Below are 12,955 nucleotides of genomic sequence, written 5' to 3'. Positions count from 1 at the left end.
AGATCCAGCTGATTCTGTGACCCATGCAATCAGGATACCTGAATCCATGGCCGCTCTGGTTTTAACTGTCCACCACTACAGTAGTTTAGTTGAACACAACATCCACAATGTGTTTTAGGTATTTTGGTGTTTTTTAGGCTAACATGACATTTATTTTATCTTATCACTATGTTCTCTAATACTATGTATTTTCATCAGGCCTAGCTTCCTATTGTCAATGTCTAAAAACGGCTGGCATCTGGTATTTTTTTTTAAATTCACATTCACTCATTGTATTACCCCAACCCCTGCCGCATGGCTCACCTCAACCACCACTGTGTTGCACCCTCCGGGGTTCAAGAATTTTCTGTCACATTAAACTTAGCGTGCTTGGCTAGTTTGGAAAATAAGGTCTTCAGTGTCAGGAACATACAGCGCTGGTTGCATGTCAAATTTCATGAACGTTTCCTTAGGGAGGACATTGCAACTTACACATTTCCTTTTTTCGCTTGGACCCTGATGATTGCTATCTGAGACTGAACTTAGGATGGTGTATAACCATGTCCGGTTACAAATGTCTGGTTACAAACATATTTTGCCTTGATCTAAGAATCCTACATTACAACCCATTTCTCCAAAATGAAATAAAATTAAAACTTATTGGACTACATGGAACACATTTCTTATGTTACGTTGGGTGTCAATGATACATTTCTAATGTTGTATTGTTTGTAAGATTGGCAGTTTATGTACATTTATTCCTTCTCTCACACACAGGACTCACACACACAGATGTCGTCGTGCATTTGGTAATCACTAAAACTACTTTTGATGCTCTCTACTTTTTTATTGAGGCTGTATGCACGTTTGTATGGCAATAATTCTGGTGGTGTAAGATGACTGTGGATGATAAAGATTTATAGCATTTGCATTGTGTATAGACAGCAGACTGTAAGTGCTGTTTGTACTGTATATGAACGAGAACCATGGTTTATTAAGTGAACCATGGTTTGTGGATGTGATAGCTGCACTGGGGTATGAAGAAGTACCTGGTATCACATGCAAATTTTTCCATGCAAAGTAACTGTATTACATGAAATGCTTCGATCCATGCAGTGAATATGAGGCTGTGCAAAATGTGAGCATTTTGTAAAATGTTCATGTAAACTTAAGCAAGATTATGAGCTGCACAATGCAATAAGTATTCCATGTGTCAACATTTATTTTAATCATGTGTCATCTGTCAACATATTTGAATGCATTTTAGGATAAATAGGATAAATAAGGTGAGAGGCTAATAATAGATTGAGAAGAAGAACGGTATTTTGAGATCTCAAGTTGAACTGCAATTGGACTTAGGCTGAGACAAGGACTATTTCACAACAGTTAGAGCAATGCTGGACTCAGATGTCTGGCTTAAAGGGGACCTGCTGTTCTAGGTCACCAAGTACTGACAGTAAAAAACTATTACATAGCTTGAGTTATCCTGCTAGTGGTTAGTGCAGCCAGGTGGTTACAAAGCTATTATGCCTCATAACAGGCTCAAAATATCATTACAAGTGCTGTGCAACATGAACAGGGTCCTTGCGAGACACCACTATGCGTGTTTAAATAATTGTGCAGAAACAGTATAAATCCGGTGTTTTGACAAGAAGTGACCAAGGGAAACAGGTATGTGACTGCCTGTAAAAACACTGGACAAAGGAAAGAAAAAAGTAGGTCTTACTGTATAATTTATTCATGAATTCAGGCTGTTATCAATAAAGCGTTAAACAAGACAATAAACAAGTAACATGCTGTTAATAATATTGTATTTCAGTGTGTTGATTTCATGTGTGTGGAGATTTGTACCAGAGGACATTGGAGGTCCTCTGTGAAAAGCATCACTGTGCTGGACCTGACGAAGATCTTGTTACCAGTAGTGCTTTGTGGTGCCTGGGAAACCCCTCTAAAGTTAGACTTTAGAGGAGCCTTTGCACAGCTGTTCTGGAAGTCCCTTTTTCTTACACTCCTGGTTTTTCCTGAGATACAAAGTGATATTACAGAACTCAGACAGAATCAAGCCAACTGATACCTCCTGTTTTTTTTTTTTTTTGTGGGGGGGTTATAATATCAGCTATTGCAGCTATAGCCATACAGTGCCAATTGATCCTTTGTGAATCCTATAGATAAAACTGTACAATTAACAGAAATAGCATTTCAATTTCAGTGTGAAGATCTGGGGCTACTTTTCCTCTTTGGGACCTACAGCAGATGGAGGAGCCACATGCTGGCATGCAAGTCAAAGTTTACATGTAGACAATATATGAAGGTCAATTAATTATCTGGGCCTGACCCCTGGCAAATACAGTACATCTTAGGTGTGGGTAGGCTTGGGAAAAAAAATCAGCCATACTTTGTTAAAGGTGCTACTGTATGTGGAGTGATTTTTGGAGAAACAACTGTTTTTATGTAATGTCATGTCTATGCTCTGTGTTGTCCAGATATCCACTGACGGTAGAATGCAAACCAGCCACATAGCTCCTTTAAACATTACTTAGTGCAATGTGTTTTATTCCCATGTCTAACTTAAACATTACTTAGTGCAATGTGTTTTATTCCCATGTCTAACTTAAACATTACTTAGTGCAATGTGTTTTATTCCCATGTCTAACTTAAAGGGACACCAGGCAAGCCTGATGCTTTTTTCCACGAAACTCCCCCTCTGAAGCTCTTTTCCTTTTCTTTGCATCTTCCGTCAAGGGTTTTCGCTGCTTCTTCGCCGGCTCTGCCATTATACACACGTTTGCAACAATCGCTAGCGTTTCGTTATCCTGCCTCTGTGCTGTGGATGCAGGATGTAAACTGATCCTGCTTCGGTCAGCGGGTACGATACACTGAACTTGCAAGCGGGATATTCTTCCTACAGGCAGTAGGGGCGGACGAGAGAGTCTTAATTCGCCCTGTAATGAGTCATTTAACCATATACCGACTTACGAAGATGAGTAATTTAACACGAAAATTTTGCCTGGTGTCCCTTTAAACATTACTTAGTGCAATGTTTTTTATTCCCATGTCTGATCCAGTTACTGTCGATGACCCTCTACTAACTGCTCAGCACATTTTCTCATGCAAATGCAGTTTAGTTTTGGACATATTTCTTATATTCACACAACTCACTTGGGCAGGGACGAGGGCACGGTCTTGGAGAGAGAATCCATCTTTTTTGAGGAGCAGTTATTACTTTTGAGTGCTGGAACAATACCAAGGTCACCAGTCTTGAAGTGAGAGATACGAGGAGTAGCCTTTAACTGAGGAGAGAATAAGCCCTGCCTGCAGACATCACAGAGCAGAGTAAATGTGGGTAATCATCATGCAATCTGACCTTTGATAAGGCCGTGTATCAAAGTATGTTAAGGTTTCTTACGATGGATGACATGCAGTGGTCCTATTAATCACTGGCACAGAGTTGCAGTTTAATACAGGGTAATTCCATATAAGTTCATACACTCCAGCCAAGGCAACGCCCTGTGGCCAGCCTCTAACACATTTAAGCCCCACCAAATTATATTTAAATCAGCTCACACCCATTTAATGGCCAGGCATTTATTTTCCCTCATAGAGTGATAACAGTCCACTGGGCAGAACCCTGGACATGGGCTGAAGTTGTCCATGGTCCCCCTGCCAAAGAACTGCACTCTCAGAGGCATATGTTGGAACAGTAAAATTAGTAGAGTATGCACTCTCTACCTGCCATACTGATGAACCTGGCTCTTTGATGTTGTGGTTTATCTGGGTAATCATTGATTAATTCATCTTAATCATTCATTGTTATACAACTCGGCCTCCGGCCTCGTGCCTACAGCTGAATCACAGCCATGGTAATATCTGTTACCAGCGCTACTTTCACTCGTGCTACAGTATATTGCTTCATTAATAGATGGCCAGACTGTACCTTGCAATGCCTGGCTCAAGCTGATGGATATCTTTTCCGTCTCTAAGAAATTCTGAGAGGGCAGGGCCTTTCCCCAGCACTGCTGCACTGTCCAGCACAGCCAGTAGTTTCTGCAGCATCTGACTGCGGCGAGCCAGAGCCTTCACCTCGGAGTCATCCATCCGCGGTACTTGCTGTCAGGTTTTAGAGGTAACAGCGATGTAATGACAAAGTGCACCATTGATTAAGTTGCATTGTCTTTTTAAAATTGCATTTAAGTATTCATGACTAACTTGATGACGTGGGAAGCACAGTATGAAGATATGTTTACATGTTTCTAAATCAAATTCAACCATAAAGTTAACGTTTATAAAACATGTTTATAAATAACTATGTATTAAGCTATAGTCATATAGCTCTCTGATCCTCTGATTATGGTCATTCATCCATTCATGATGGGTAGTCTGAGGAAGTAGTTTGTTTGTGAGCTCTGGTCAATCATTCTACTGTAAATTACTATTCGCATACACTTAGGGGAAAGAGCTGTATATATTATACATTATAGGTATCCTTTATATTAGGTGGCACAGCTTCTTTTTCATCAAAATGTACAGGCACAATAAGTCTGGTAATACCTTCAAGATGTCTTTCAATGCTGTAGCAGCATCTTGTAAAATATTCTCCAGTTGTTCCCTGAGTGTCCGTTCCTGTGCAAGCTCCTTAGACAGTTTGTCTGCTTCAGCTTGGCACTTCTTATACGTCTCCTGTCCTGTAATTAGATTCTGTCTACACATACACACGCATGCACACAAATACAGAACGGGGTTTTAAATCATATCGCCAAAATGTAGATATGAGTGATGTGTGCATGTGTTCATTTTTCTTTAATGTGAGACAAAGTTAATTCACTAAAAAGTGAATATTTATATTGAATTGCTTACTCATCTACCAGGAGTGCCAATTGGGGAGACTATAATATTATTTGAAAAAGGAGATAACTTTTATGCAATGTCATTCATTTTTAAGAATAGCTGTTTCATAAATAGTCTGAAGGGAAAATTGTGTGATGAATCGAGAATCTATGTTCTTCTATGATTTAATCATTACCCTTTGAATTGTATTCAAATCAAACCCAGAGACCAGTGAAGACTCACACCCTTATAGAACACCCAGGAACACCAATAAAAATAGGACCCTACGTTATGTACGGATATGACTTCAGATCATACCTTAAGAGTTTCATCTCAGTTTGTAAGGTAGAATGATCATTTTGCAACTGTTGATACCCCTGGCAGATTCTCTCAGCTGCTGCCACCTCAGCATTCATCTGTTTGCACTTTTCTGTGAGCTGATGGACCACCTAAATAACCACAGAAAATTGCATTGTCAAATAACAAAGAAGATGTTTTCTGAAACAAACTAAATGGAATCATTTACTGTTCATAACAATAAAAAATAGTACAGTAGTCTATCAGAATAAAAGATGAGGCATTTATGTTCCTTATAATTATGACCTAATAACTTATATTCTGGGGCCAAATAAAGATGGAGAAAATGACCCATATCACCAAGTGGGTTGAGATTGGTTAGCATTTAATTAATCAATGTGCAAAAGCTTCAGCTTTGTTTGGTTTCACCAATATATTGTTCTTATTGTTGTCTACAGCCTTAATAAATACACAAGAATGACATTAACTAAACTGACAATATGAAACACTAACTGTTAAATAATAAAACCATCACTCAGGGCAGCCGTGGCCTACTGGTTAGCACTTCGGACTTGTAACCAGAGGGTTGCCGGTTCGAACCCCGACCAGTAGGAAGTGCCCTTGAGCAAGGCACCTAACCCCTCACTGCTCCCCGAGTGCCGCTGTTGTTGCAGGCAGCTCACTGCGCCGGGATTAGTGTGTGCTTCACCTCACTGTGTGATCACTGTGTGCTGAGTGTGTTTCACTAATTCACGGATTGGGATAAATGTAGAGACCATTTCCCTCACGGGATCAAAAGAGTATATATATTTGTACTATCACAGTTGTGAGATAAACTTTTTTTTATTTTAATCTCCAGAGCAGAATTCTCTTTATCCTCAAGTTTATCTAACACAACTCACCTGGGCACTATAGGCTGTTCTCACTACCATATACTAAATTAGCAGCTAAGACGTTAAACAGCTCCCTCGGTAAGAATATCATACTTTTGCGTTGGTCAGACTCTTCCTTGTCATCTCCTCAAGAAGTGGCTCAAGCACCTTCACTTCCCGTTGGAGTTTTTTCTCTTTTTCACTTAGCTCCTCGTTCTTGTCCAACAGGTCCTTGCTCTTGTCTGAGAGCTGCTTGATCTGTGCCGTCACTGACACATTCTCATAAATGGCTCTCATAGTGGTCTCTGGCATCTTTTTGTCGGAGACACGTCTAAACTCCGCTGCCACGGCTGCTACATGCTGTTGCATCTCCTTCTTAAGCCTAAAACCACATTCAGTTTTACAATTACTTTATTTCTCCATTCAACTGCTCCATTTATGTGAATTACAAGAACATTCACTGGTATAAACATTCAAGGTAAACACTCAAAACAAACATTATATACTGCTAATGAAAGAGCATATTTTGAATGCCATTTCCATAAAGACGAAAATAGTATGAGCTGCAGTCTCAACCTGTCATTGTCCAGTACAGCCTTTCTTTCCAAGTTGTAGATGATTGCCTGGTGCTCCTGTTTTTGTCCTTCTAGCTGCTCCTCCAGGGAGGTTACCTGTGCCATCAGGTCCTCTTTCTGGGCCCGGAACTCCTCGAGGGCTGCCAGCTTTCCAGCTAAGATAGAAATAACACATTATGGAAACATGGTTGAATGCATGCTCTGTGTGGAGTCTGTGAGATGTTACACTTGTAACATTAGAAACTTGTGTCTGACAGATTAATCTGCCAGCCGATAAATACCATTTTGACCATTTTGACCATTTTGACATCGATACCTGCACTCAGAACTCAGAACAGAAGGCCATTCAAATATATATATAACATTATTAAGCGAAGCGGCGGTCATATAGGTTTAGTCAGATTTTTTTTTTTTTCCCATGTCCAAATTTCCGTCAAGGATTCCCGGGACATGGAAAGACCGGGGTACACGAAACTTGGTGGGCATGTAACCCCACATGGATAGCATGGAACCATCGTTTTTCGTTTTGATCTGTAGCCCCCCCGCTGGACTGGACCCCCCGAAAGGAGGGTAGGGCAGACACAGTTTTCTGTGAATATCTTGAGAACCGTAGGGCCTAGGATGACCAATTTTTTCTGTATGTTTGCCTCCAGGGGTCATGTTAACCCATTCCATGTGCACACATGTGCATAAACAGATACACACGCACACACATACATTCACAGTAATCATACGTATGACACATACTCACACAGTAGACATATGTACGCATGCATGCACATGCACAAACCACATACGCAGACAAACACACAAGCATGCACACATGCACACACACACACACACACACACACACACACACAAACATAAACGTGTGCACGCACACATGCACACAATTCAAGAATTTCTCAGAATTATGAACAGGCAAGATGGGGGTGGAGTTGTATAAAATGAATTTTACATGTGAAATCTATGAACTAATCATGTTTTGGTACTTGTTGTCTAGCAGATACCAGTGAGAATTGAGTGTGGATAATGCAATTTAGACAGTTAGAATCATATAGGCCTTTCAGCGTGATTTATTTTTGTGGAAAAAATGTGCTGGACTGGGCGGCGGTCATATTTTGTACCGCTCTGCGGTACATCTACTTATAATTATTAGTGTTGTTGTCATTGATATTGTTAATGATATTGTATATTCATTTGTGTTACTTTGAGTTACTTTGGATACAAGTGTCAGCTAACAATCCTGAGGCAGCAAAGACAATAGAGAGTCTACCATCTCTGAATTGATAGAGCTTTACCAAGGGCCATGTTCTCTGAAGTAAGTTTATCTTTGACCTCCTGGAACTCTTGACGAAGTTGACTCAGTTGCAGCTCAAAGGTCTCCTTCTCTGCATCCTTGGCTTGGTTGAGGGAAATCAGTCGTTCAGAGAGATCAGACAGTTCATCCTCCTTCTGTGCCACAGCTCGTTTCAAGTAAAGGACCATGTCTCTCTTTTCTTTCTCTGCATGACTATATTTTGAGGAGAAATCTTTCTCTCGAACCTCCAAATCATCACATTTATGCTGATACCTAAGGAAAGAAACAAAATATGTAGAGCTCATAAATTAAATCAGAATATTGTCTACCAGTAACATCCAATGTGATTACTATAGTAATCTACATTTCTGGTGAAAGGTTGTTGATATCTGAGCAGATGTCAATCAAATTAGCCTACACAGCTCCTAAAATGGCAATTTATGACTTAGTCTGAGTCAGCTTGTTTCCTATTTACAGAGCCAGGACTGTGTATGAACTCTTAGTACACCAGAGGGCTTTTTTGCACTAAAACATAATAGACAACTAGGACTTGACAAAACATATATTTTTGGGTAGAATAATTGCTTAAGTGTGTGTGTGTGTGTGTGTGTGTGTGTGCGTGTGTAACTATTGGTGAAGTCTTACCATCACCAATAGTCAATAGATGTGTTGGATGTGTTGTGGTGCTTGGAACCAGTGAAAAAATATAAAGTAGGCTGGTCAGAATGTTTATCTCACAACTGTGATTATTGATTTTTTTTTAAAAAATGTTTTAAGTTCCATGGTATAATTCATACTTTTTCATCAACTAATTATTGTTGTAAGATGGTTATGGTTATATGATTTAGCAGACACTTTTTTCTAAAGTGACAATACAACAATACAATTGTTACAAAATAACAGAACAGTTTTAAAATGTTGGTAGGACTACATTAAGGAAAATAGCAATAATAAACATTGTCAATGCAATATCAATGATCAATAGCCTAATGAAAATAAACAAAGATGTATGAATAGGAGAAACAAATGTCTGCTAATCACGTGCAATCAGAACAGCAATAATCTTCATTCTTCACTGATGCCACTGGTTATGGTTATGGGATTTGGCAGATGCTTTTGTCCAAAGCGACATACAAATAACAACAACTACATTAAGGAAAATAGCAATAATAAACAACAATGTCAATTCAATCAATCTAATGAAAATAAATAAAACTATAATATACAAACCATAACGCATACGAAATGCTTAATAAACTAAGTGCATATTGAACAGATATACCTTTATAGTTCAGATAGTGTACGGAGAATATAAATTAACAGTATCAAATTGGCTGCAGATAAATCGATGACGTCAGCAGAGGACTTGGCTACTCTTCAAACAGAAGAGCAGTTTCACAGGAGCACTAGTGGCACCTGTTGGCATGCTGACCGCAGTCCAGCTCGGGGACATTCCTGCAGTCAGCATGCCAACAGGTGCCACTAGTAACTTATGGTTGAAAGTGAACTGGAAATGGTTTAGTGCTTTCTGCGGATTTGACCAAATTTGTGAAGAAAATTTGAGTGAAATAGGCTAACGTTAACTGTAGCATAGAATGACATGTCTTGAATTTTTCAGCTGAACCCATGAAAATTAGGCAATTGAGTAACGTTATCGATTTTCACACGCCATTTTTTAGACGTAGTAGGGCCTAACTGTAACGTTAGCCTATCACAATACTTAGGCCTACAGATATATAAAAAAAATCACAGCATACTTTTCAAGTCGTTCTTCTAGGTCTCTAATTTGAGCGCGATAGAACTCTCTGCCTCCTTCTGTTGAAGCTTCATCCAAAGACTTGTCAAAAAATCCCATGGTTTCTTTCTTTGTTGGTTTATCTCCGTTCTTCTTGCCGTTCTTCTTATTTGGAGCCATCCTACGAATCTAGCAAGCAACTTCTCGCTGAAGTTCTCGCTGAGTACACATGACAACGTTGCTAAGGGTTACAAGTCATGACGTAGCCGTGGGAAAGAAAAGAAGAAAAAAGGAAAGCTCATTTGAAATCAGGCTATCTGAAACTACTTGTCGAATAACAAGAAACTTTCTTAAAACTTTATTGAGAAACTTTCAAGATGAAATTATCAAAGATCCACATGGCATATGCCTAGGCCTGTCAACAGCATAAAACCACATATTGAAACTGCCTAATAGCCCAACAACAGAATAATAAGAATAATAATAATAATAATAACAAGGAAATTACCAGTGCATGAAAATATAAACATACTGTATATTAACATAAAATGCAAAACAAACTTTTATTTGATAACAGTTGGCAGAAGTCATAGTTGATAACAACTGACAGTTGAAATGGCTGAACAGTTAAATAGTTGAGTAGTTTAAATAGTTAAATTATTTAATAGTGAATTATTGTAGTGAGGACATTTATTTTGAAACAGTTGTGAGCAGAGGAAATAGTTGAACAGGATCTGTAGAGCCGGATTGTATGTTTAAAGCCTGAGACAGAGTATATAGTTTAAAAGTTAAATGTAGATAGTGTAATGGATGTTGATAGACAGAAAGTTGAATGGATGTTGATCGGCAGATTGTATAATGGATGTTGATGGGATAGTTTAATGGGTAGATGAGTGAATGGTTTGAAGAGGGTGAATGGATAGAAAGTTGGATGGAATGTGCCTTATATCCTTGTAGAATGGAGATACACAGAGAGAGTTGGCCTAATTGAGCAGAAAGCAGTTGATACAGGTGCAATCAGTTTAACTAGCTTTTTGATGGGACCTAGTTGAGCAGCTGGAAGTTGATACAGGTGCAAATCAAGTTAATTAGCCCATTATGATGTCATAGTCCCCATACAAAGTCTATGGGGAAAAATAAGCTTGTTTTTTATTAATATCTCAAAAAGTATAAAGTTTACAAAAGTGAAAAATACATTCCTTTTCAAGACCTACGTTACAAAGTTTGAACAAAGTTTCTACGTTAAACAGTTAAAGCTGAATTAGACGCAGAAATTTGGTGGGAAGAATAAGAAGAAGAAGAAGAAGAAGAAGAAGAAGAAAACTTCGGATAACAGAACAGTGCATTTTCATGCAGTGTAATAATAAATAGCTCATTTAAAAAATGATGAAGGAAGAATTCATGTCTCATGGGCAATAGCTGTGTGAGTAGGCAGCAGCAGGAACTCATGACATGCAGAGGGGAAAAACTGTCCATCTGTAAGGCTATCCCTAAACCCTAAACTGGGTTGGCATATTCAAGAACTGGATGACTGAATATACCAGCATGTACTTTGTCAAAATGTCCAAATTATGACATCTTAGGGAGCCGTGGCCTACTGGTTAGCGCTTCGGACTTGTAACTGGGGGGTTGCCGGTTCGAACCCCGACCAGTAGGCACGGCTGAAGTGCCCTTGAGCAAGGCACCTAACCCCTCACTGCTCCCCAAGCGCCGCTGTTGTTGCAGGCAGCTCACTACGCCGGGATTGGTGTGTGCTTCACCTCACTGTGTTTTCACTGTGTGCTGAGTGTGTTTCATGGATTGGGATAAATGCAGAGACTAAATTTCCCTCACGGTATCAAATAAGTATATATACTTATACTTAGCACAAGCACAGGCTTTGAGTTAAAAAAAAAAATAATAAAATAAAATTATTCATCCCTCACTGACAGTAGGCCTAAAAAATCTTCTTAAAGAGCACAAGAAGACTAAACGTTCCACATACTCGATGCACCCGACCGGTAGCGCGACAATGTGACGTCACAGAAGCGCCGTAACCATTTATACTCGCGTGTCGTGGTCACGACACTAGTTGCAATATTCTCCTGAACAGAGGTGTCGCTGTTGTGAAAAGATTAACGCTAACTACGTTACACAGCAGAAGAATCCGCATTAAGAAACACTAGAGCCCGTTTACGGAGAGCCGGATCACTCCCTATTAACTTCATTGTACCTGCAATCTGTTGCAGTTCCGCTAGGGGCAATCACGAATAAGTGCAAAAACAATGGGGGTCTATGGAGCTAGACGGCTAAATTTGTCTCTTTCACCTGGTTGTTGTTGAAAAATCGAAGATTTGATTGTGGTTTCTGCAAGCTCACTATGGATTATAGGTAAAAAGTTGAATGAACGAGTTCTTACGTCCTTTCGATTTCTTACAGGTTGGGTCGTTGTTGCCCACAACACACTAGCTTTCTGCTAATGAATGACGTCATTGACGCATTTGAAAGGCTTTTTAGAACAAATAAGTGACTCAAAAAATATAATACTCAGCGGTGTGTATTTTCTCTGTCCCCTCTTTCGCATGCAACATTAAAATTTCTGGGCAAAAAATTATATCCCGAGAAAAATGGATTTGAGGGGTACAGCTCCATAGACCTCCATTAATTCTGCACTTATTCGTGAGCGCCCTCATGTGGAACCAGAAAAGGAACTGCAACCAGTTCAGAAACTGGAAGTTTCCCGAGAGTGGCGGTTCTCCCCTTAGACATTCTCTGAACACTAGTAGCAGAGCCCGTCTACGGAGAGCCTCCCCACTCTCTATTAATCCCATACAAACCGAATTTGGCTGCAGTTCACCAGAGTTCACCTAGATGGCGATCGCGGGTCCAAAATACATGGGGTCCTATGGAGCTACATGGCTACATTTATTGTTTTTTATTGTTTATTTAACAACTGAAACCCTCAGATTTTATTTTTTATTTTCAAAATGGATATGGATTATCAATCCAAAGTGAAATAATCTGGGAGTCATGTCCTTTCGTTTTCTTACAGATTTGGTCGTTGTTGCCCATAACACGCTAGCATTGATGCTATGCTATGCTATGCTATGATCATGCTAATGAATGACGTCATTGACATGTTTGACAGGCTTTTTAGAACAATTAAGTGACTTTAAAAAATATAATACTCAACCAAGTGTATTGTCTTTGCCTCCCCTTTCGAATACAATATTCAAATTATTTGAAAAAAAATTATATCCCGAGAAAAGTGGAATATGAGGGGTACAGCTCCATAGACCTCCATTCATTCTGGACTCGCCCGCGAGCGCCCCTAGATTCAGTACCACACCGGAAGCGTTCCGAGAGTGAAGGTTCTCCCCTTATTAGACATTCT

General features: G+C 39.5%; 1 protein-coding gene across 1 annotated transcript; it reads right to left on the bottom strand.

The window, feature by feature from the left end:
* Positions 1-1,695: 1,695 nt before the first annotated feature.
* Positions 1,696-9,830, bottom strand: cfap157 (cilia and flagella associated protein 157). The gene is made up of 9 exons (XM_042070542.1): positions 9,605-9,830; positions 7,849-8,120; positions 6,549-6,702; positions 6,087-6,354; positions 5,122-5,252; positions 4,528-4,678; positions 3,914-4,086; positions 3,139-3,291; positions 1,696-2,000 (listed from the first exon to the last, which is right to left on the bottom strand). The coding sequence occupies exons 1-9, from the start codon at positions 9,760-9,762 to the stop codon at positions 1,934-1,936; spliced, it is 1,527 nt and encodes a 508-aa protein (XP_041926476.1). The 5' UTR covers positions 9,763-9,830; the 3' UTR covers positions 1,696-1,933.
* Between the last annotated feature and the right edge of the window lie 3,125 nt (positions 9,831-12,955).

Source organism: Alosa sapidissima, chromosome 18 (genome assembly GCF_018492685.1).
Source record: "Alosa sapidissima isolate fAloSap1 chromosome 18, fAloSap1.pri, whole genome shotgun sequence".
NCBI lineage: Eukaryota > Metazoa > Chordata > Actinopteri > Clupeiformes > Clupeidae > Alosa > Alosa sapidissima.
Note: the sequence above shows the minus strand (reverse complement) of the source record. Positions and strands in the feature narration are given on the sequence as shown.

What these genes read in the sequence shown, in the direction of transcription:
- cfap157 (XM_042070542.1), bottom strand. Translation starts at nt 9,762, where the DNA reads ATGGCTCCAAATAAGAAGAACGGCAAGAAGAACGGAGATAAACCAACA. An exon ending in TTCAGAGAACATGGCCCTTG is followed by an intron (nt 6,703 to 7,848) that starts GTAAAGCTCTAT and finishes TTTCTATCTTAG; the next exon opens with CTGGAAAGCTGGCAGCCCTC. An exon ending in AGAGTCTGACCAACGCAAAA is followed by an intron (nt 5,253 to 6,086) that starts GTATGATATTCT and finishes GTGGTTATTTAG; the next exon opens with GTGGTCCATCAGCTCACAGA.